At 54.0% G+C, this 24,482-nt stretch overlaps 1 protein-coding gene across 5 annotated transcripts in view; it reads left to right on the forward strand.

The window, feature by feature from the left end:
• Window positions 1-1,122: 1,122 nt before the first annotated feature.
• RTKN (rhotekin) overlaps window positions 1,123-24,482 on the forward strand; it is a gene marked incomplete at its 3' end in the record, with an annotated part of 35,771 nt that continues 12,411 nt past the window's right edge. For 2 of the 5 annotated variants that reach the window (XM_082236490.1, XM_082236491.1), the window contains exons 1-6: window positions 1,124-1,397; window positions 16,853-17,052; window positions 19,261-19,322; window positions 21,200-21,253; window positions 21,502-21,619; window positions 24,164-24,388. In XM_082236490.1, the coding sequence (XP_082092616.1) occupies window positions 1,287-1,397; window positions 16,853-17,052; window positions 19,261-19,322; window positions 21,200-21,253; window positions 21,502-21,619; window positions 24,164-24,388 (770 nt within the window). In that variant the 5' untranslated portion in view covers window positions 1,124-1,286. Of the gene's footprint in view, window positions 1,398-10,084; window positions 10,254-10,617; window positions 10,986-14,854; window positions 14,965-16,852; window positions 17,053-19,260; window positions 19,323-21,199; window positions 21,254-21,501; window positions 21,620-24,163; window positions 24,389-24,482 lie in introns of those variants that run through there. The other 3 variants (XM_082236488.1, XM_082236487.1, XM_082236489.1) reach the window with 3 other exon arrangements.

The raw sequence follows: 24,482 nt of genomic DNA on the forward strand, positions 1-24,482 counted from the left end.
CATAGTCGAAACAAAATAGAAACATTCCTTCCAGTAGCACCTTAGAGAGCAACTAAGTTTGTTCTTGGTATGAGCTTTCGTGTGCATGCACACTTCTTCAGATACACTTTGCATGCACACGAAAGCTCATACCAATAACTTAAAAGGGACCCCTGACCATTAGGTCCAGTCACAGGAGACTCTGGGGTTGTGGCGCTCATCTCGCTTTATTGGCCGAGGGAGTCGGCATACAACTTCCGGGTCATGTGGCCAGCATGACTAAGCCGCTTCTGGCGAACCAGAGCAGCGCACGGAAACACCGTTTACCTTCCCGCCGGAGTGGTACCTATTTATCTACTTGCACTTTGACGTGCTTACAAACTGCTAGGTTGGCAGGAGCTGGGACCGAGAAACGGGAGCTCACCCCGTCGCGGGGATTCAAACCGCCGACCTTCTGAAGTGTGCATGCACACGAAAGCTCATACCAAGAACAAACTTAGTTAGTGCTACTGGAAGGAATTTTTTTATTTAAAATGTCTCTGTTTGGGCAAGCCTATCCAGACACACAATTGTTGGGGTCCATAGAATCATAGAATCATAGAATCCTAGAGTTGGAAGAGACCACAAGGGCCATCGAGTCCAACCCCCTGCCAAGCAGGAAACACCATCAGAGCACAGAGTTGGAAGGGACCCCGTGGGATCATCTATCCCAACCCCCTGAATTCAGGAACTGTGGCTAAAGAATTCCTGGCGGGCGGCCCCCCAACTTCTGCTGAAACACCTCCACCTTCCGAGGGAGACTGCTGCCCTGTCGAACAACTCTTGCCATCAGAAAAGCTCTTTTCCTCTGAACTTTAATTATTGCTATTTTTTTAATGGGTAAGTTCAGCATTTCTTGAGAGCCACGCTTGGGCCGGGGCCGCCGAGGAGGGTCGCCCGCTCTGGCGAAAGGGTGCCGTCGAGGGTCGCGCGTCCCGGCCGGGGCTGCAGGACCCCCGCGCCCTCCTCGCCCCGTCCCGCCCCTGCGCCTCCTCTCCGCGCCCAGCCGCCGCATCTCCGCGCCCGCTGGGCGGCCCTCGCCTCCCACGACGGGGCGGGGCGAGGCGGAAGCAGCTGCGGCGCCGCCCCCGCCGCTAAAGGCCGCCCAGGTGGGACTCGCGCCCGGGGCCGCCCGCCGTCGGAGCCGAAGTCCCTTTGGCGGCGCTTGCGGAGGTTGCGCACCCGACTTTCCCCGACGGGCCCCGACGGTTCCCGGTGCGCTGCCCAGACCAGAAGAGGCGCGAACCCCCCCCTCCTGCCGCCGCACCATGTTCCAGCGCCACCACCGCAGCCGAGTGACGGTGGCGCGGGGCTCAGCCCTGGAGATGGAGATCCGACGGGGCCGGTTCCGCCTTAGCCTCGTCGGGGACACCGACCAGGTAGGCGCGCGGGGGGGGGGGGAGCGGACAGTCACGCGGGTGGCGTGGGAAAGTCCCGGGCGGAGGCGAGGCTGCGCGTGGCCGTGGCGGGTGGGCGGGGGCGAGGTTTGCGGGACGCGCTCCCGTCGAGGCGCTCCTGGCGCGGTTCGTCGAGCACCTGGCGCGGAAGGGGCGCCACGCCGGATCAGCTGAGAAATGGATTCGTATCCAGACCGGGGAGGGAAACTTCGTTCCTGCATTGCAGGGGGCTGGACTAGATGGCCCTGGGGGTGCCCTTTCGACGGGGAAGGGCAGGAGGCGAGAGTGGGACCCACCATCCCCACCGTGGGAGATTTTTTCCACGCTGCGTTTCTATCCCTCTTTTTTCCCCTCCAAGGAGCGCAAAGTGACTTACATGGTTCTCACGTCCCCCCACCTGCCCTAGATTAATTCTGACGCCAGCCCTGCGAGGGAGGCTCTAGGTTAGGCTGGGAGGGGCTGGCCCCCCAGGTGAGCTTCGTGGTTGAGCAGACAGATTTGAAACCTGGCCTCCCAGTCCCTAGTCGCCATTGTAAATAAATCAATAAATTTATTAGTCACATGTAATAACAATAATAATAATTAATTTTATTTATACCCCAGCCAAGACCGGGCTCAGGGCGGCTAACATTATAAATACAATTGATTGAAATACAGCTTAAAAAACAAGATTGAAATACAACATTAAAACATTAAAATGCAACCTCATTTCATTGGAAACTGAATAGTAATAAACATAATTTAAGATTCAGTAAACACCAACAATATCATCTAGTCTATCATTTGTTGGAAAAGCCGCCCTGTGAGCTTCACATGAAGGGCAGAATGCAAATAATAATAATAATAATAATAATAATAATAATAATAATAATAATAATGGTGTAACAGCAGCTTAAACTTAGAACCACAGCTGAGAACCAGTTTATAAAGCGGATTCAAATCCAGTAGGGGTCTCCCGGTGCCTGGTCCTCATTTAACGCCCACAAGGACCCTGTGAGGCCAAGAGGCAGTGACTGGCACAAGGGAGCTTCATGGCGGAGTTGGGGGTAGGATTTGAACCCGGGTCTCCCAGGTCCTTGTCCAACACTCTAACCCCTCGGCCACACTGGCTTTCTTGGTGACGGTGGAGGATGGTTATGATGGGGGGGGGGGTCCAGGGGAGGGCTGAATCTGAAGTGGGGGAGAGATTTGCTCATGTTCAGAAGGTGGCAGGGATCTGGGGAACATTTTGGGCGAGAGTCAGTGGGCGGCTGGGAGTAACAGGTACGAAATAAATCTATACTTATTTGCACAGCGGTTTGTACGGCCCAGTGAGTTGCACTTTTTTGCACTGTGAGGCCACTTCTTCCCATTTTGCAGAGAGGGCAACTGAGGTCTGAGGTGCCAGAAGCCCCTGCCCCCCCCCCACAGAGCCCCAGGCTGGGCAGGCCGAGCTGCAGGCAAAGGGCCCCCAGGAAAGGTCGCCCCGCTCGCCATATTCCTCATCCCCCATACTAGGGACACCCCACTTGCAATTCTCACAGCAAGTGGCCTCCCTCAACCCCAGCCCCTCCTGGAAGGGGAGCAACCAGACCAAGAACAAGGAAAACCCCCCAAAAAAATTATTTTCACAATAATTCCTTTTTGGTATAGTTGCTTTTTAAGGGATCTTCTCAGGAGGTACCCGTATAAATATAGGCATTATTATCTTTATTATTTTGTGCCCCTTGGCTCCACACCATGTGCGAGCAACCCCCACCCCGCCCTAAACCTGGGACTGAACCAGAGTTTTCCGCCCAAGGCCTTGGAGTCCCTGAAGGCAGGAGGACCTCAGGGTGGCCTGGGGCCTCTTTCCCCACAGACCAGGCCCTGGGGCTCCCTGGCAGAGCACCGGCCTGCGTGCAGAAGGTCACAGGTTAAATCCCTGCTGGCATCTCCAGGTGCAGATGGGAGAGACCCCAGACCCATATTCTGGAGAGGGGCTGCCAGTCTGTGCAGATAATGCTGCGTCTTCCCCTGCTCTTCCTACACGCCTGCGCCCCTAAGGTCATGCCTTCAGCCTCCCTCCCCACCTATGCACTGTCTGGCCAGAGTGGTGCATGCTCTGGTTATCTCTTGCTTGGACTACTGCCATGCGCTCTATGTGGGGCTACCTTGGAAGGTGACCTGGAAACTACAACTAATCCAGAATGCGGCAGCTAGACTGGTGACTGGGAGCGGCCACAGAGACCACATAACACTGGTCCTGAAAGACCTACATTGGCTCCCAGGACATTTCTGAGCACAATTCAAAGTGTTGGTGCTGACCTTTAAAGCCCTAAACGGCCTCATCCCAGCATACCTGAAGGAGCATCTCCACCCCCATCGTTCTGCCCGGACACCGAGGTCTAGCTCTGAGGGCCTTCTGGCGGTTCCCTCCATGCAAGAAGGCAAGTTACAGGGAAGCAGGCAGAGGGCCTTCTCGGTAGTGGCACCCGCCCTGTGGAACGCCCTCCCACCAGATGTCAAGGAAACACTGTAAACAACTATCTGACTTTTAGAAGACTTCTGAAGGCAGCCCTGTTTAGGGAAGTTTTTAATGTTTGATGTTTTATTCTGTTTTCAATCTGTTGGGAGCCGCCCAGAGTGGCTGGGGAGGCCTCGACCAGATGGGCAGGGTATTATTATTTAATAATAATAATATTTATTATTATTTATTATTAACAACTTCTGGAGGATTTTTGTCCCTCCCTGGACCACCAAACACCCTCCCAAGCCATGCCTAATCCAGATGACTGGGCTACTTTTGGGGGGGGTCTCCAGGACCCACTGTGCCCGCCTGCCCTGCCTTGCCCAAGGTGTCAGGTATGGGGAAGTTCCCCCTGCCACTCACAGGGGCTAGAAACCTGCCCCCTCCTCCAGCCCCTCCTCTGCCTGCTTCTGCTGGGGTGTGGCAAGTGTGGGGCTGGGGTTTGGGGCCTGCCCTGTGGCCGGGGAAAGGGTTACGGCCAGCTTCCCCACCCCCCAGCGATGGGGAACAAAGGCTCCATTATCTCCCCTGCCAGGGACTTCCCCCTGCGCATGAGGAAAGAGATTCGGCAGCACCTGCCCTCCTCGCCCCAGGACCAGCCTGGGCCAGACTTCCTGGATCGAAGCCCAGCCTTGCCCCACGTGGGACTCCCCGCCCGGGTCCTGACCTCTGGATCTGGGGCTGTCTGCAGTGGCCACCGACCCCCGCTGGGGGCTGCCCTCCTTCCTTCTGCCAGGGCTTACTACAGAATTGTGGGGTTGGAGAAGGGACCCAGCGGTCATCTATCCCAACCCCGTGCAGCACAGGAACCCGCCTCCGTCTGAGACCCAGAAGAGCCACTGCCAGTCCGTGCAGGCTGGGTGGGCTTATTATGACTCCGTACAATAAGGTGCAAAGTTAAACTACGGAACTCCCTCCCACTTGTGTTTGGATACTGCTTGTGGGTTTCCCTTTGGGGCATGTGGTTGGCAAAGGCACCAACTCTAGGGGGCTCTGGGTGCCAGGGCACCCACAATTTTTTTGGGTGGTGGGTTCAAAATGAAATCTCAGACTCAAAGCCTCTGAAAGTCTTTAAATGAAGCAATGTGCCAAACTTTGTACGATGAAAGATAAGCTTTGGAGCTTTGTGTATTCCGCAAATATAATGTCCAACACTGAACAGAGATTCTGGATATTGACTGCTGTTTCATAGATCTTCGCCAGTGTGGTGGGAGGATATAGAATTGTTTCATAAACTCATCTTATTTCAAATGAATATATGTGAATGAAAATATCAAATGCTGCAGTCAATATCCAGAACCTTTCAGAGACTTTGAGTGTAAAATTTCATTTTGAACTTGTTGTTGTTTGAAGGAATTCTACAAAGTTTGTCTATTTCGTAGGTATATGGTCATCATGTTGCCCAAACATTGTGGACGTTAATTCTGAACAGGACTGAAAACGCTGATGTTCTCTTTTGCAACACGGCTTTGTTTGGATACTTATTGTTGTACAGTGGTACCTCGGGTTCGTATAGTAAAAGCCATGGTTTTCCCAGTAGTGATGTATGGAAGTGAGAGCTGGACCATCAAGAAGGCTGATGGCCGAAGAAGGGATGCTTTTGAGTTCTGGTGCTGGAGGAGACTCTGGAGAGTCCCATGGACTGCAAGAAGATCCAACGTCTCCATTCTTAGGGAAATCAGCCCTGAGTGCTCACTGGAAGGCCAGATCCTGAAGCTGAGGCTCCAAGACCACGTCATGAGAAGAGACGACTCCCTGGAAAAGACCCTGACGCTGGGAAAGATGGAGGGCACAAGGAGAAGGGGATGACAGAGGATGAGATGGTGGGACAGTGTTCTCGAAGAGACCAGCATGAGGGAGGCAGTGGAAGACAGGAGGGCCTGGCATGCTCTGGTCCAGGGGGTCACAAAGAGGCGGACACGACTAAACAACAACAACAAACAACCTCGGGTTAAGTACTTAATTCGTTCCAGAGGTCCATTCTTAACCTGAAACTGTTCTTAACCTGAAGCATCACTTTAGCTAATGGGGCCTCCTGCTGCCACCGCGCCGCCAAAGCACGATTTCTGTTCTCATCCTGAAGCAAAGTTCTTAACCCGAGGTACTATTTCTGGGTTAGTGGAGTCTGGAACCTGAAGCGTCTGGAACCCAAGGTACCGCTGTACCGTCCAGAATTAAGGCGCGCTGCATTCAGACATGGTCCTTCCTTTTATTTTTAACCCGCCTGAAATAACCGTTCCTTCTATTTCCATCGCCCAGCCTGTGTGTGTTGTTGCTTGTGCAGCCAAAAGAGGGTCGCATACTGTGCGCCAAAGGGCAGGAGAGGTGTCGGCAGGCTGGATGGGGCCCTTTGGGGAAGTGCCGGAAATCTGAGGGGGGAAGTTCACAGGCCCTGTCTCCCCCAAAACTGTGATCAGCTTCCTGTGATTCCTGCATTGCAGGGGGCTAGACAACGCTTTGGGGGGGGGGTCTCTGCCAACTTTACCATTCTGTGATTCCATGAGGACTGAGCATGCTCATTGGAGAGAGCCAGGGGTGTGTTTGTGGTGGAGTAGCACTTGGCGCTGCAACATTTTGTTGCAGCTCTCCCCGATCCTTTCTGCTCAGACAATGCAGCCGTCTTTCCCAGAGGCAACAGCAGAAGTTTAAGGTGTTCTGGGAACTCACCACACAAGTCCTAAGGGAGGATTTGCATTTAGACTGGAACAAGGAACCTGACCGTGCTCCTCTTCGCAGCCAGTGGAATGCTTTCCTCGAGGTGATTAGCCATTTCCTCGTTAGATTATGCCCAGTTCAGCTAACAACTCCCCGGAATGACAGCATTGCAGGGCTGGCGTTTCCCTGCATGTCTGTTTAAGACTTACTTATTTAATTTTTGCACTGTTTAAAAACAAACAAACCTCAAAATGGTTTACCAAAAGGTAAAACAATATCAACAAAGTTTGAATTACAGGGATAATTCAAAACATACAAACTTAAAATATTTTCAGACAAGTTAAAACTTGTGTCAACTTTCTCAGCATCTGGATAGGCTTGTCTAAAAAGGGATGTTTTTGGCAGGTGCCCAAAAGGAGGCAGCGAAGGCGTCTGCTGGGTATCAATTGGCAGGGAGTTCCAGAGGGTAGGCACTGCCACCTGAAATGGTCAAGTCCTTGCAGATGCCCAGTTGTGGCACCTGTAGCTGGGCCAATTCTGCCAATCAAAGTGGCTGAGTGGGCAGCTTGGGGTCAGGCGATCTTGCAGGTCCCACGTTGCTAAGGGATTTATCGACTCATGGTAACTCCTCGAACTCGGGCCCGGTAGCAAATTGTCAATTGTCCGTGCTGACAAGGCCTTGCTCCCGCCAGCAATTGTGTGCCAGCATCCTGTCTTGTGTCATTCCTTTGAGAATTGTGACTGGCTTGGTAAACTCTGGAGGCTGGCAGCCAGGAATACGCCTGGCCCTTCTCGTCATTGATTTACGAGGCCTTGGGTTCAGCTGAAGCCACACAGGCCAGACAAAAGGAAATCCGCCGCGCAGCTCACCTTAATTCCCTCTATTTCTGATGCTCAGGAGCGAGTGGCGATGCTTCTGCAGCCAAAAGGGCAGCGTTGCCACCCACGCACCAGAGGGAAGTATTAGCAGGCTTGGCAGAGCCCCAAAGTTGGCAGGCGGACAAAGAATCTGCTTGGGGGGGAGCACCTTTGGGTGCTGGGAGTCCCAAGGCAGCACACGAGCCCTGCTGGAAAACAGAAAGCGATTGTGCTGCTCAGCGGAGGCTGCATCTTACAAAGGTGGGTGCTGCCACCCTCCTGGTGGGGGGTGTGAGTGCCCATGGAAGGGCAGCTGCCTTGGCGCCCATAAAAATCCTCTTCCTCTTATTCTTAGTCACAGAGCGCAGCCTCAGGTTGCACTCTGCCCATGCCCAGAGGTTCTGTGCACTCTCTTACCTGAAAGGTTCCAGGGCTGCGTCTTGGTGGGTCTTCCTGGTGCTGTGGGGCGGGGGCAGGCTGGACTCCTGGGTTCTGCCCAGCTCTTTTTGATTGACAGATATTCTGGGGGTGGGAAGGAAGGTGCCCTCTGGAGCAATTGGTATCATTTGGCATCGTCTTTTGGGAGCCTAGGCAGGTTCTGGGCAGTTGCACCCTGAAGCGGTGCCATGCGGGGCCTTTTTTGCATTGGCCCCAGCAGAATGAGGCAGCTGGAGAGCGGACTGTACCATTTCGGGCTGCAGGGGAGGAAGTCCCATTTTAAAGACTCCCCGGTTTAAAAACAAAGCAAGCACAACTCTTTCAAGCTCCGACCTCCTGCCCAAAAGCAAACCTTGCACGTCGGGGTGATGGTTCAACTTTGGCTTGTCCCCTCTCCTCCTCATAGAATTGTAGAGTTGGAAGGGGACCCCAGAGACCATCCAGTCCAACCCCCTCCAGTGCTTGAATTCCAGCTGAAGAACCCCAGACAAGGGGCCACCCAACCTCTCCTTCAAAACCTCCAGTGAAGGAAAATCCACCCACCTTCTGTGCTGGGCCCCAGGGTAACCCAAGAAACACAGTCCAGGACCAGTCCAGAATCAGTCCAACGGGGCCAAGGCAGGATGCAAGGCAGGAAACCAGGCAAGGACAGGTACAGGATCTCAGGCAGGATCTGGCATACAGCAATGTTGCCCCCGCAACCTGGGTCGGGGTCCGACAGCCTTTGATCTTTGTTGGGGTAGCGGCCGGTCCTGATCCCCTGGCAACTCCCCTCCCTGTCTCGCCCGAAGGCGAGCACTCCTCCTGCGAGTACTCAGGTCTCAGGAGACGTCGGTGGGTTACTAGACCCAGAGGCCGCCTCAGCCTCCCCTGACCCAACCGGTAGTGGAGCAGCTGTAAGTGATGGCCCAGCTGGAGGCAAGGAGGGAATCCCCGCACCTGGAGCCAGGGCAGGATCAGGCCCCTGACTCGGCCCAGCTGGGGCTTGTTGCAGGGGAACCTGTGCAGACTGGGACTCTTCAGAATCAGGCCCCAGACTCGGTTCAGATGATGCCTGAGGCAAAGGATCCGGTGCCGACTGAGACTCCTCCGGTTCCGAGTTTGAGTCCCAGGCCACCACACCTTCCAAGGGAATCCGTTCTCTGCCAAACAGCTCTTGCCCCAAGGAAGTTCTTCCTGATCTTGAGTTGGAATCTGCTTCCTTGTAGTTTGAATCCACTGGGTCCGGCCCTCAGGAGAAGCACCAGAAAGCAAGCTTGCTCCAGCTTCCCTTGGGCAGAGATTTCAGAGAATTGCAGGGGTGGACTAGATGACTCTGGGGGTCCCTTCCTAACTCTCCACTTCTGGGATTCTGTGAGGAGCCCCTCTGGGCATTGCTGGGCTTCCAATCTGGAGAGAGTGGCCAAGGCAGGTGTGAGCCCCCCCTCTCCTTTATACACCGTGCCCCCCAGTTCTGGGCCAGCAGAGAGGTGGAGCGGCATCGGCCAGGTGGCAGGCTTGGCTCCGCCAGGGGCATGCCCAGATGGCTCAGTTGGTCGAGCGTGAGACTCTGGATCTCAGGGCTGTGGGTTCGAGCCCCACACTGGGCAAAAGGTTCCTGCATGGCAGGGGGTTGGACTGGATGACCCTCAGGTGTCCCTTCCAGCTCTGACCCCTGGAAGTTTCCCAAATTAGGCAGGCAACCCTGCCTGGCGCTGTGTGCGTAACCGGTTGGCACAGAGAGCCCTGGAGGCTTTGGAGAGAGTGGGGCGTTCTTCTGCTTGGCACCAAGCAGACCCCGTGGTCTCTGAGCCCATCCTGCGCGGAGGAGACTCTGCTGTGGCATTTTGCTTGGGGCAGTGGCATCTGTGCCAGCCTTGGACTGCTTTGGTTGAGGGTCCAGGCCGAGCGGCCTCTAGAGCAGTTTCTGGGCTGCCTGGCGAGGCTGGCTGCGATGCCTGCCTTGGTGCCAAGCTTCTCCGGGTGTGTCTGGCTGGGCATGTGGCCCTGGGCTGCCTGGAGCGCAGGGGGCGCTGGCCAGCTCCCTGCCACGTGGGCGCAGGAGTGTGCCTGTCTTTTGTGTGAGCTTGAAATGTGCTGGCCCCGCTATCCCCTCCTTCCCGCCAGGCCTGAGTGAGGGGCTGGCAGCCGGGCTCCCTCCCTCTCTGGTGGCCGGTGGGAGGGCCTGGGAGGGCCGGGGCCTGGAAGAGGCGGCCCCTGGCGCAAGGGAGCGGGCGGAGGAGCTTGCAGGGGCGGCTCTTGTAAGAGGAGCCCAACCAGGAATGCTGGGCTGGAGGGGCGGGCGTGGGGCCAGGCGGTTTCCTGTCTATGGGGGGAAGAGGCTTGCAGCTGGAGCATAGGGCTCCCTGAGGCGCATGGGGGGCCTGAGAGGGAGAAGGAGCCCCGCTGAGGGGCAGGAGGTGAGAGCGGGGCCCAGGGGCAGCAGAGGGGCGACGTGGGCACGCTCCCGAGGCTTGGGAAAGAAGGCGGGCAGCAGGGGGCAGCACCAGGGCATGGGTGGCACCCAGGGTGACACCCAGGCAGGTGGTGGTGCTGCTGCTGCAGAGATGGGGCGCCGGACCCCCAAGGCCAAGGGGCTCCTTGCCTGCAGGCTCGCCTCCTTGCGGGGGGTGCCAGCCGCCTGGCTGGCAAGCTCCCCTCCTTTGTGAAACGGGGGGCACAGCCAGCGCTGTTGCCCTTTCAGGCACAGAGGCTGCTTGTTCTGCGGGTGGGAGTCTGGAGCCGCCCGGCTGGCATGAAAGGACGGCCCTGTTCTCTCCGCAGCTCGGCCGGGGGCGCAGAATCTGCTGACGGAGGCCTGGGCAGCGCCAGGAGCTGGGGGCCTCGCTGCCCCACCCCGCCCCACCCCACAGGCAGGCTGGAGACCTCCGCTGCTCCGCTCCAGCTCTCCGGGTGCAGACAGCACAGTGTTTCCTGGCGTCTGAAGCAGCCCCAGCCGTGCCCAGATGGGGGCCCTGCCAGGGGCCCCTGGCCCTGCCGCCCTGGGGCAGTAGGGGTGCCCCCAGACTTCCCGCACCCCACAGAGGAGGCGTCGGTGAGGGAGAGGGTGCTGTGCCAAGATGCAGGACAAACTCCGCATCTTGGAGGACCTCAACATGCTCTACATCCGACAGATTGCCCTCAGCCTGGAGGTAAGGGGGCAGCTGGGCAGGACCTTGCCACCCGACGGGGAGGGGCTTTGCTTCGGGAGGGGGGCTCCTTCCAAAGGGATGCGGGCGTGTGAATGCGGAGACCTGTGTGAGTAGGGCGTGTGAGAAAAGATATCCTCAGAGTGGAAAGTTTGGAGTTTCCCCGAACTTGCGTTGCACATTTAGCGATGCCCAGTGAGGAGTGGATCTCAGAAGCTGGCGCCCGCCTTTCTCAGCTGGGTAGAAGCAAACCGATTGTCTTGGGGTTTCCTGGATGTTTGCCTGGCGCTCCCCTGTAACCCGAATCTTGGCACCCGTTATCTCTTTGTCTCCGAGCTGAATGGGGAAGGGGGCAGGCAGGGTGGGGGGCGCAAGAGGCGGCGCAGGACCCGATTCGGAGTGCAGTGGGTGCCCTCAACTCGCTTGCTGTGTGTCTCCACCTGCTGCTTCCTGGGCCCCTTTCCTGTGCGGCTGCGCCAGTCCTGGGGGGCAGGAGCGTCCCAGTGCTGGTGGGAGGGGGGGCACCCGGTCTCCCTCGGCTTGGCTTCCAGACAGGTGTGCCTTGTGGCGCTTCCATGCTTCTCTGTTTTCTGGGGCTTCTACTGGGAGTCCACCTGGCCAGGCTGGCGTTGGGCTTGGGCCAGAGTCCGGCCTCGCTCCACAGGCGGGGGGTGTCTTTTTGGGGGGGTCTGGTGCCCTTTGGGGTTTGCCTCCGGTTTGCTCATCCGGTTTGGTGCAGCAGAATGCTCCTTTGGCAGAAAAGTGGGACTTCCTGCCTGGGCCCAGCAGGAAAGGGAGACTCAGAGGAGCCCCTGGGCTGGATCAGGCCAGCCTCCTGTTCCCCCAGGGGCCAAAGGGAAGCCCCAGAGCAGGATTGGAGCTCAAGAGTGGCCCCCCTGACTTTCCCAGCCGCTGGGATTCAGGAGCGTTGCAGAATCCGACTGCGGAGGCCGAGGTGTCCTGGCGAGGAGCCACTGACAGCCGTCCATGAATTTGCCCTCTTTTGAAGCTATGCTCCTTGTGGCTGGGAGTTCCACAGTCTAACTCTGCGCTGCATGAAGGAGGACTGTCTTTTATTTGTCCTGCAGCTTCTGTCAGCTTCATGGATTTTCCAGAGCTCTGTGAGAGAGAGAGAGAGAGAGAGAGAGAGAGAGAGAGAGAGAGAAGCCTCTCTCTCCCCACTTTTCCCAGGCAAGGCATAATTTTATAATATAATAATAATTTATTATTTATACCCCACCCATCTGGCTGAGTTTCCTCAGCCACTCTGGGCGGCTTCCAACAAAGATGAAAAATACAATAACCTATTAAACATTAAAAGCTTCCCCGAACAAGGCTGCCATCAGGTGTCTTCTGAATGTCAGGTAGTTGTTTATCTCTTTGACATCTGGTGGGAAGGCGTTCCACAGGGCGGGCACCACCACTGAGAAGGCCCTCTGCCTGGTTCCCTGTAGCCTCACTTCTTGCAATGAGGGAACTGCCAGAAGGTGCTGGATCTCAGTGTCCGGGCTGAACGATGGAGGTGGAGACGCTCCTTCAGGTATACAGGACCGAGGCCGTTTAGGGCTTTAAAGGTCAGCACCAACACTTTGAATTGTGCTCGGAAACGTACTGGGAGCCAGTGTAGGTCTTTCAAGACCGGTGTTACGTGCCCTCGGCGGCCGCTCCTGGATTAGTTGCAGTTTCCAGGTCACCTTCACAGGTAGCCCCACAGAGAGCGCATTGCAGCAGTCTAAGCAGGAGATAACCAGAGAATGGACCACTCTGGCCAGACAGTCTGCGGGCAGGTAGGGTCTCATCCTGCATACCAGATGGAGCTGATAAACAGCTGCCCTGGACACAGAATGGACCTGCGCCTCCATGGACAGCTGTGAGTCCAAAATGATGTGTCGCCTTTTCCTCGCCTTCTCTCCAAGTCCCACGACTGCAACTGTTCCTCATAGGGCAGTCGATCCGGGATCCCTTGGGTTGCCCTTTCCTGAGTCATTTTCCAACTGGGCCCTCTCCTTTGGGAGGTGAGGGCAGGCAAGCGCTGCTTCTTTGCCCAACGGAGGACAGAGAAAAGGAAGGAAGCTGTTTTTCACGTTAACCTGTGGAACTCCCCTCTGCAGGAGACCAGTGGCTGAAATCCCCAGGAGGAGAGAGGGCTCCTGTGTTTGAATTCTGCTTGCAGGTTTCCCATTGGGGCATCTGTGAGGTTACAGGGAAGCAGGCAGAGGGCCTTCTCGGTGGTGGCGCCAGATGTCAAGGAAATAAACAACTATCCTACTTTTAAAAGGGAGTTTTTAATATTTAATGCTGTATTGTTTTTAACACTCGATTGGAAGCTGCCCAGAGTGGCTGGGGAAACTCAGCCAGATGGGCGGGGTATAAATAAATTATGATGATGATGATGATGATGATGATGATGATGATGATGATGTTTGGCCACCATGAGCTTTGTGGGTCCCATTGGCCTGAAACCTCAGTCTCTTCTGATGTCTTACTTAATGAACAACTTGATAGGCAGGATCCGTCCCCCTGCCTTGGCTCATTCTGGGCACCCCTGGTCTGCCAGAAAGCCCTTGACCCAGGCGGCCCCCCCATTCCGCTGCTGCTCCCCCCCCCCCGGAACAAGCCAGGGAGCCCAGAGATGCCGACCTTTGAGGGGAGAGGACCTCGAAGGCTTTTGCCTTGTGCAGGCTGGTCTGGTCCCTGGCCGGGTCAAGGCGAGGCAACATGGCGTAGTGGTCAGAGCGCTGGACTACTGGGCTAGGGCGGGGGAGAGGCCCGGGTTCGAATCCCCGCGCAGCCATGTCACCGCATCTCAGGCTCAGCTCCCTCGCAGGGTTGTGGTCAAAGGAGGAGCCGGAGAACTCTGCACGCGAAAAAGGTGGGATAGATATTGTGATGTACTGAGTTGAATAGGATCCAAAATGCAGCAGTCTGATTGGTCCTAGAACAATATGCTCATAAATAGCCATAAATAATAATTCATGGTTTCGGCCAAGGCGCTTCGTGTGGCTTCAACAAAAGGGGGGGGGGTGTTGTGAGTTGCAGGGAGCCCCTTCCCTGACCCCCTTCTCTCCACCCCTCGGAGTGGGTCGGTCTGGACTGGTTCCGGCTGCTAGCGCTGAAGCAGCTGCACTCTGCTCGTGCTCAGAGGGACTCTGTCAAGATCAACTGTGATTTCTGCATTGCAGGGGGGTTAGTCTAGATGACTCGTGGGGCCCCTTCCATCTCTGATTTTGTGTTGGTTTTGGCGGAGAATCCCGGCTGGCCAGACTCCACTGCCTGGGGGGGGGGCATTGGCCAGACACCCCACCCTCCAGATTTTCCTCCCAGCCCTGCTAAATCCTCAGCATCTCTGCCATAATCTGCCGCAAGCTGATTAGCCCAGGCTGGAGGTCCTGGGGGGGGCAGGGTTTTGAGCCTCATGCCAGCCCCACCCTTTGCCCCCCACCCTTTGCCCACCTCCCAAAACCTGCCCCCCATCTTCGCCCCCATCAGTTTGCCTAGGAGAGCCCCCCCCCGCTCCATCCCTGAGTTCTGGGGTGCCTCCAGCCCCACAAAGGATGAAGAGCAAATGGCCCCCCCATCTGCCCCCCCAAATTCAACCTCTTGCATGGGACCCCTTCCCTTTTCTCAGCCGCCCCATAGAGGGGGAGGGGCTCCCAAATAATGTAGGTTTTTTGGGGGGGCTGAGGAGCAGCTCCCCACCCTCCTTTTCCCCACCAGACCCCTGATTTCCCCTTCCCCATTTTCTTGCAGGGGGGGGGCAGAGGAGGCCGCGGTCTCCCCAGCCCAGCTGTCCCCCCCCAACCCGGCTATAAATAGGCAGCTGGTGATGTCAGAGTTTCCTCAGCTGCTGCACCGACTCTGCCCCCCCCCGTCCCTCCCCCTCCAGCTGTCACCCGCCCCGCTGCCAGGACCGCCTTTGCCGCATGGGGGGCCGGCGGCTAAGTTAGGGGGTGCCGGCATGGAGAGCGGCAGGCTGGCCGAGGTGAGTGGTTGGGGGGACGGACGCTTGGGGGGTGAGGAGGGGAGCCCCCCAGGAAGAGGCTGGGGTTTCCCCTTAGAGAGGCCTGGAAGAGGCGGGGCCCTCGTGCCCATCTCTGCGGCTGGCATGATGGAGGGCATTTCTCGCCGGGAGGGGGGCCTCTCTCCCCCCCCCAGAAGCTGCTGGATTTTTTTGCTGCTTCACGGCCCTTCAGGCTGGGGGAGGGAGGGGGTTGAGGCTGGTTTTTTTGGGGGGGGGCTCCGTAGCTGTAGAGACAAGAGGGGGGTCTCTGCATCCGGCAGGGGCTTTGTGGGAGGGGTCAGTCGCGAGGCCCCCCCCACCCATACCCAAAAACTCCGAGGCAAAAATGGATGCTAATGGGATTTCCTCTGGCCTGGGCAAAAGGCTGCAGAGAACTGGAGAGTTGGAAGGGGCCCCCCAAAGGACATCTAGTCCAGCCCCCGGCAACGCAGGGGAGAAGGAAGGAATTTGCCCCCCCCCCCAGATTGTATCCCTCTTTTCAGATCTCTCCACCCCGTCTTTGGTACATAATGTCCATTGCGCAAGGGGTGGGGGGCAAGGGACTCTGCCCCCGGAGCTTTACCTGTTGAACCCCAGTTTTTCAGCAGAGCTTGGACGGCCACCTGACACGGGTGACTTAGTTGGGGCTGCTGCGTTGGACCCAATGACCCTGGGGGGTCCCAGGAATTGGATAGGTCTACTGTGACTCTGTGCGTGTGATGGGGGAGGCGCTCTGCACAAGCTCAGGAACCTTCTACAGAGGCGGGGCTTTGCATGTTCAGAGGCTGAGCTCTCGCCCTGATGGTGGGTTCTGGGGGTCATCCATTCTCACTCAAAGATCGGGGGTCTTCCTGGGGTGGCGGGTGGGAGACCGTGGAGCCTGGTATTTTTTTGGGTGGGGGCACCAAACACAGGAAAATGTTTCCCTTTATTGTGATATATTTTAATATACAATAATAATATTTAATTAATAATAATAATATTTAACAGCAGCATGAAGGTGTTTTGGGAAACTGACAGTCAGGAAGGCAATTGATTCTGAACACCCCCCCAGGCATCGTTTGGGGTGCCGTTTGGAGACGCCTCCCTCCCCCCCCAAAACGTTTTGGCTCCCCAGAGGCTGTACACTGGGGCAGGTCAGCTTTCCCTTGCCCCACAGAAAGGGCCCGACATTTCAAGCCTGTGAGAGGTGGGGAGCGCTCTGCGCATGCTCAGAGCACTCTGGCCGTTGAGAACAGGGGCTGCTTCTCTCCTCTCACCCCCCCCAAAAGACACACAGCTGTCACGAAAGCTGAGTCCGGGGTGTGGGTGTGTGTTTCTTTCTTCGTTTATGGGGCCCCCTCTCACTCCGCTTCCCAGTCGTGTCCCAAGCCATTTGGTGTCCTTTCCCAGAAGGTCTTTCTGGCACCCCCCCTTTTGCCCTGAGCCCCCCAACACTTGCCATTGCCCCACCAGGCACCATAACTGGGGGGGGGGGATCAGGCAGCTTTGAGCTCCTGCGATAATAAATTTTCAGGCCCACGTAGGACCAGTCTAGATAGTTAGCCTTGACGTTTTCATCCCCCAAAAAGTTTTTGATTTGAGTTTCCACTGAAATGTGGCTGCATTTTAATGTTTTTATGTTGTATTTTAATCTTGTTTTTTAAGCTGTATTTCAATCAATTGTTTTATATTTGGTGTTAGCTGCCCTGAGCCTGGTCTTGGCTGGGGAGGGCAGGGTATAAATAAAATTTATCATTATTATTATTATTATTATTATTATTAATAATAATAATAATAATAATAATAAATGAGTGGACTGGGGTTCTTGGATGGGCCCCCCCCAGCTTCATTCACATGCTCCCCCTTTCATTTCTCCCCCCCCTCGCAGGGCACCGATATCCAGAAGAAGATCGACCATGAGATCCGCATGCGCGAAGGCGCCTGCAAGCTCCTGGCGGCTTGCACCCAGCGCCAGCAGGCCCTGGAGGTCACCAAGAGCCTCCTGGTCTGCAACAGCCGCATTCTGGCCTACATGGCGGAGCTTCAGCGCATGAAGGAGGCGCAAGTCATGCAGCGGATGGCCAGGCGGTGAGTGAGGTGGCGGGTGCGTGGCGCATGTCTGCAGGAGGGCCAGTGCGGCCCTGGGCCAAGAGGAGGAAGAGCCTCAGGGCTGGGCTGGCACTCTGCACATGCTCAGGAATGCTCTATGGTTGAGGTCTGGCTCTGGAGGGAGATCTGAGGGCTCCCTTGGACCAAAAACAAGGACATCGGCCAGGAAGACCAGAGCAAAACAGCAGCCAGGAGGCTTGGTCTTGATTGAAGACCCTCGCGACAGGACTCCCCCCTGCCACCAGGTGGAACAAGATGGAAGCCCCGAACAAAAGAAGACCCCAACTTTTATTAGCTTCTAATCCCCATGTTAGGGACGCGGGTGGCGCTGTGGGTTAAACCACAGAGCCTAGGGCTTGCCGATCAGAAGGTCGGCGGTTCGAATCCCTGCGATGGGGTGAGCTCCCGTTGCTCAGTCCCTGCTCCTGCCCACCTAGCAGTTCGAAAGCATGTCAAAGTGCAAGTAGATAAATAGGTACCACTCCGGCGGGAAGGTAAACGGCGTTTCCGTGCGCTGCTCTGGTTCGCCAGAAGTGGCTTAGTCATGCTGGCCACATGACCCGGAAGCTGTATGCCGGCTCCCTCGGCCAATAAAGTGAGATGAGCGCCGCAACCCCAGAGTCGGCCACGACTGGACCTAACGGTCAGGGGTCCCTTTACCTTTAATCCCTATGTTACACACCCCAAACTACATCCCTCATACATCACGGTTACATCATGAAAGGGGAGGTCTGGTCGCAGTGATCTGAGCATCCTGTACCCTGCCCCATGGTTCCCCTTGCCCTCCACCAAACACCCATCAAGTGAAACAAAAAAGATCTTTACATTTCCCTGTTTCCCAGCCAAGTTCATCCCACCCTTTTGTCTCCATCTGGGTTTGTTATTTCTGGAATGGCTCCCTCTCTGGCACTCAGGTAACAGGAGGCCAGGGTTTATCCCTCAGGCAGAGGGGCTGCTGAGGAGCTAAGCTCACATGTCTAGATGAATTTCTGGAGTTTTCCCAGTGAGCCAGTACAGAGATACACTGATCAGTGAATTCTTACATTTGGTATTGTGCAGCAGAGGCCCGTTGAATAGATAGGAAGAAACTGTGATGAAGTGTTTTGTGGGGACAAGTCACAAAAGTGATTGTGCTGGTTTTGGTGGTGGGCTGCATGTGCATGAGATCTGTGGGAGGGGCAGCCCCCCCCCACCTATAGATAAATTCCTGCAACAAGGGAGAGCTGGGGGGGCAGCCTGGAGAGGAGCTGTGTGCCTACAGGAGCGCCCCAAGAGCTTTGGGTGGGACTGGGAAGGGGGCTGCCTTTGACGCCTCCTGGGTTGTCCAAAGGGGCCGGATTCGAGGTTAGGCTGGCCTCTTCGGGGGGGGGGGCTTCCTGCGGCAGAAGAGCCTGAGGGGGACCCTCTTTGGGCAAGGGAAGTTTGCTCAGCCTCCTCTTGGGAGCAGCTGAGTTGGCCTTTCCCAGGAGGCCTCTGGTGCGATTCCTGCGTTGCAGCGGGTTCAGCTAGATGACCCTTTGGTTCCCCTCCAGCCCAACACTGCTCTGAGATTATGACTCTTCTTTTCATTCTGACTATCCATTCCTATGGCTACCACCTACTTCTGCCTCTTTTCTGAATGAGGCACTGCTGCTCTCTTAATCCACCCCTTGGGCTATTAAATCTGTTTTAATGGTGTGGGTATGATTCACGGATGAAGGGGGGTATATAAACATTATTATTATTATTATTATTATTATTATTATTATTTATTACAGTACTGGACTAAAAGACCACAAGGTGATACGCAAACTGAAAGACAGTATTGAAGTAAAAGCAATTGACAATATCAAACATACTCAAAAATGATTTATTGTATTTTTAATATTTTCTTTGGAGCCGCCCAGAGTGGCTGGGGAAACCCAGCCAGATGGGCGGGGTATAAATAAATTATTATTATTATTTAATTAAAATCTGCATGCTGCCATGAAACTTTAAAAAAATAAATAGTAGCATATGAATCTTCTAAAATAAATTTTTTAATGAAGAATGCCACTGATGCAGTTGTTCTGCTTCCCCACATCCTTGGAGTTGTCAATCAAGAGTGTAGCCTGAACTCTCCCGTGATGCTGGAGTGGGGCTTTTGGGGGGCAGGCAGTGGGGGGGGGTCCTCCCTGTGTCTCTGACAGCCCTTTCTCCCCCCCTCAGCCCCTCAGACGCTGGTCCCGTGGACGACCGCCTGCCCTGCCGAGGCAGAGTCTGCATCTCAGGTAAGGATGCCGTGACCCACCTGGCCGCAGGTGCAGCCCAGCTGGACCCCTCCCAGGCCCAGAGCCCAGTGGGAGAGGCAGGCAGAGCAGCCCAGTCCCAAAGGGGAGCTATTTTGGGGTGCAAAAATGGCCTTCCCTCTGCAAAAATTCCCGCATTGACGGGGGTTGGACTAGATGACCTGGGGGATCCCTTCTGTGATTCTATATTGCCCCTATAATTGGCTTTCAAGAATTGTTACTGATTTGTAAAGAATGCTTGAGGCATGTTCTGGAGGAGACCAAAGGCACATCCATGCTTTAGATCAGCTCCCAGACATTTTGGGGGTCCCACCCCTTTTGTTCCCAGCGGAATGAGAACATTATTCAGAACATAGCAGCTTGCACGACCCGCCAAGGGTGGCCATAAGGCAACAAAATTCAAAACGGTGACAATTAATTGCACATGCCTCCAAAATCCAATTTCAGCTATTGAGTTTAATTAATTCCACAAAATGGAAGCTCTTGATTCCGTCAGACCAGTTTTCCTTTTTTAAAAAATTGCTTTATTAGCTTAAAAAAAGAAAAAACTGTCAACGAACGAAAAACCCAAAGGATAATACAAATAGCAAAAAGTAAATGGATTTCTTACAACTCTGCTTCCATTATGACTTCCAGTCACACCATCGAAGGTTCCGGGTTTCTGTTATGTAGCACTCTTTTCGTTATCACTACCATCTTATCCCATATCCTCATTTTTATAAGATTTTCTTTGTTTCTACTGGGGTCCTATGCTCTTTCAGATATTTTCTGTAAATATCCCACTCTCTAATAAACGTTTGGTCTATATTATCTCTAATTCTTTGCTGATTCTGTAAATTCTAATAATTTTGTCTGCCAATCCATTTTGGTCGGGAGAGAGTCTCCTTTCTAATTTTTGGCTACTAAGATTCTTGCTGCCATATTCTTCATATTTTGGGGAATATCCATACCTGTTTTACCCAGTAGAAAGGCTTCGGGTCCCCCCCCCAAAAAAAGATTTTAAACATCTTTTTGAGCTCATTATATATCTTGAGTCCCAAAATTCCTTTATTTTCCTACAATTCCACCACATGTGCATCATCGCTGGACCAGTTTTCCAAATCATTTGTGCCTGCAGGGGCCCCTGCCACCTCCCTGCCCCTTCGTGGCCCCACTTGGGGACCCCCTGGCGTAGATGTCTGGGTCCCCACTATGTTACCTGCAGGCCTCTTCCTTCCTGGACACATTTGGGGATGCAAACAAACCCCCTTTATCTCCTCCTCTTTCCTTTTTTAAATTTTTATAAATACATCTTTATTGGTTTAAAATACTATCTTACAATAAAGGTAAGTACGACAAAGTTAAGCACAGAAAAGGGAAAAAAGGAAAAGAAAAAAGAAAAGGGGGGGGAGAATTCTCCACATCAAAAAGTACAAAAAGTTTAACTATTTAGTTAAATATGTTAAGTTAAATTAATTGGAAAAGCTTGCAAATATCAGACAGGCTTAGGACTTAAATATGTAATGTGATGAATTAATATGTTTAATGCTGAACTGGAAAGAAAGAAAGATGTTAAGTGATGAAGTTAATTTTTTAAGAATATTGGATTTGGAAAATCGTTAAAATGATATCCACTGAAATTCAACCAGGAGGATACGAGGAAGTCACTTAACAATGTTACTAAGTTTGGTTTAAATACGGTTGAGATTTGTGTTTGTTTAAAAAAAAATGGGGGGGGGAGACAAAAAGTTTAAAAGTAACAAGAAAAGAAAAAGAAAATAACAATTAAAAGTACCAGATATTTATACAACATCGTTGGAAGCTTTTCACGGAAGACTTTATTGCATACGACATGATGTTGTGTCTCCTCCTCTTTCCAGACCTCCGGATCCCACTGATGTGGAAGGACACGGAATATTTCAAGAACAAGGGCGGTGAGTCCTTCTTGGTGGTGGCCCCTCCGACGGCGCACGCCTTTGCTTCCTGCGCATGGCGCCTCTGGCGCTGTTCGAACGCCCCACGATCTGAGCCGGGTGCCCATTTCCGAAGCCGCTGGGCGCCTCCTCTCCAAGCCAACTCTTCTTCTTCCCCCTCTCCCTTCCTGGGCCATGTGGGGCTGGCTGGAGCTTGGGGGGTCCGAGAGGTGCTGGTGCCACCTAAATGCCCCCTCTTTCCTCATCAGAGCTGCATCGCTGCGCCGTCTTCTGCCTGCTTCAGATCGGCCCGGAAATCTACGACACGGAGATGGTGCTGGTGGATCGGACCCTGACCGACATCTGCTTTGAGAGCACCATCCTCTTGTGAGTCCCTGCCCCACTGCCTGCCCCCTTGGGGCAGAAACCTGGGGGTCCCCATGGCCGTGCGGGAGGTGGCAAGTCTTGGAAAAGGATCCGTGCGGAGAAAGCGGTGTTTCTCCTTTCCCCGGAAACTTTCAACGTTACAAGTCGGCTTTTTAAAAGGGGATTTTGGGGGCTCTGGGTTCTTTGGCATTTGGGGGGGAAGAGAGGGTTTTTTTGTCCTTTGGGGGTCCGGAGATCTGCAGGGGTGGGACCCTGGGGGGCAGAAAGGGTTGGCTGGCTCAAACAGGTACTTAAGTGATGCATAGAATGATTTTTCGATTCCGTTGTTCTGTATGGGACAATGACAATAAAAGATTATCGTATCGTATTTTATCGGAAGGAACCCCCTAGGGGCCATCTAGGCCAGGGGTCAGCAAACTTTTTCAGCAGGGGGCCGGTCCACTGTCCCTCAGACCTTGTGGGGGGCCGGACTATATTTTGAAAAAAAATATGAATGAATTCCTCTGCCCCACAAATAACCCAGAGATGCATTTTTTATAAAAGGACACATTCTACTCCTGTAAAAACACACTGATTCCCATGCCGCTGCGGGTCGGATTTAGAAGGCGATTGGGCCGGATCCAGCCCCTGGGCCTTAGTTTGCCTACCCATGATCTAGCCCAGGGATATCCAACAGGTTGACCGCGATCTACTGGTAGATCCCCGTGAGGTTTTGGTAGATCACAGTCAACTCAATCTCTGGCTCAACAACATTGAGCTGTTAATAAAAAATACATTAAAAAACAACAACATTGATCTGAACCCCTAAAAATAGGGCTTTCCTTCCCAAATAAGCTCAACAACTTTGAGCTGAGCCCCCCCCCCCCAAAAAAAAATTCTGAAAGTAGATCACAATCTCTTGAGAGTCGGCCACCCCTGAGATTCCAGCCAAACCGCGGCTGAAGAGTCCCTGGTTGGCCGAGGAGTTTTCCTATAATTTTATTTCCAAATGTATAGGTGAAACTCGGAAAATTAGAATATCGTGGAAAAGTTCATTTATTTCAGACTCATGACATGCAAAGCGAGATATGTCAAGCCTTTCTTTGTTATAATTGTGATGATCATGGCATAAAGCTGATGAAAACCCCAAATTAACAATCTCAGAAAATTAGAATATTAAATGAAATCGGCAAAACAAGGACTGCAAATAGAGCAATATTGGACCTCTGAGAGGTAGAAGCATGCATATGTAGTCGGTACTTGGTTTGGGCCCCTTTTGCATCAATTACTGCCTCAATGCGGCGTGGCATGGATGCTATCAGCCTGTGGCACTGCTGAGGTGTTATGGAAGACCAGGATGCTTCAGTAGCAGCCTTCAGCTCTTCTGAATTGCTCGGTCTCATGTCTCTCATCCTTCTCTTGGCAATGCCCCATAGATTCTCTACGGCTTGACATATCTCGCTTTGCATGTCATGAGTCTATCTCATATATTTTTTGTTGTGGTTTAGTTGTGTCCGCCTCTTCGTGACCCCCTGGACCAGAGCACGCCAGGCCCTCCTGTCTTCCACTGCCTCCCTCATGCTAGCAGCTTCGAGAACACTGTCCAGCCATCTCGCCCTCTGTTTTCCCCTTCTCCTTCTGCCCTCTATCTTTCCCAACATCAGGGTCTTTTCCAGGGAGTCTTCTCTTCTCCTGAGGTGGCCAAAGTCTTGCAGCCTCAGCTTCAGGATCTGTCCTTCCAGGGAGCACTCAGGGCTGATTTCCTTCAGAATGGAGAGGTTGGATCTTCTCACAGTCCATGGGACTCTCCAGAGTCTCCTCCAGCACCAGAATTCAAAAGCATCCATTCTTCAGCGATCAGTCTTCTTTATGGTCCAGCTCTCACTTCCATACATCACTACTGGGAAAACCAGAGCTTTGACTATACGGACCTTTGTCGGCAAGGTGATGTCTCTGCTTTTTAAGATGCTGTCTAAGTTTGCCATCGCCTTTCTCCCAAGAAGCAGGCGTCTTTTAATTTCGTGACTGCTGTCACCATCTGCAGTGATCATGGAGCCCAAGAAAGTAAAATCTCTCACTGCCTCCATTTCTTCCCCTTCTATTTGCCAGGAGGTGATGGGCCCAGTGGCCATGATCTTCGGGTTTTTTGATGTTGAGCTTCAGACCATATTTTGCGCTCTCCTCTTTCACTCTCAATAAAAGGTTCTTTAATTCCTCTTCACTTTTTGCCATCAAGGTTGTGTCATCTGCATATCTGAGGTTGTTGATATTTCTTCCGGCGATCTTAATTCCGGCTTGGGATTCATCCAGCCCAGCCTTTGGCATGATGAATTAGCTTCATATATTAGTTTCACCTTTTAAATTCAATTACTGAAATAAATGAACTTTTCCATTCTAATTTTCCAAGTTTCACCTGTAACATGCTGTCACCTTCCAGTTCCATATCCTCTCCCGTGTTGTAAGTTGTATTTTCTATCCAAAGTCCCTCCTCAGGTGACCTTCTGGGCTTCCTGGGAGCGCCTCCCTTTCACGCCTGTGCCCCCCGCTTTGTCTCTCCCCCCCCAGCACGGAGGCCGGTCCGGACTTTGAACTGAAGGTGGAGCTGTACAGCGCCGGCCTGGAGGAGGACTCTGTCCTGGGCAGCACCCCCAAGAAGCTGGCCAGCCGCCTGAGCAGCTCCCTGGGGCGCTCGTCGGGCAAGAGGGTCCGTGCCGCCCTGGACGGGGTGCCCGGGAGCCCCGTCAGCAACGGGGGAAGCAGCCCCCTCCAGCTGCCAGCCCCCAGCGTGGCGTGAGTATCCTGGGCCCGGCGCCCGGCCGTCTTCCGCAGAATTCGCACCCGCTGCCCGCCCCCTCCGGGCTCACCCGCCTCTTCTTCCTTCCAG

The sequence above is a fragment of the Podarcis vaucheri genome (assembly GCF_965113315.1).
Source record: "Podarcis vaucheri genome assembly, chromosome: 9".
NCBI lineage: Eukaryota > Metazoa > Chordata > Lepidosauria > Squamata > Lacertidae > Podarcis > Podarcis vaucheri.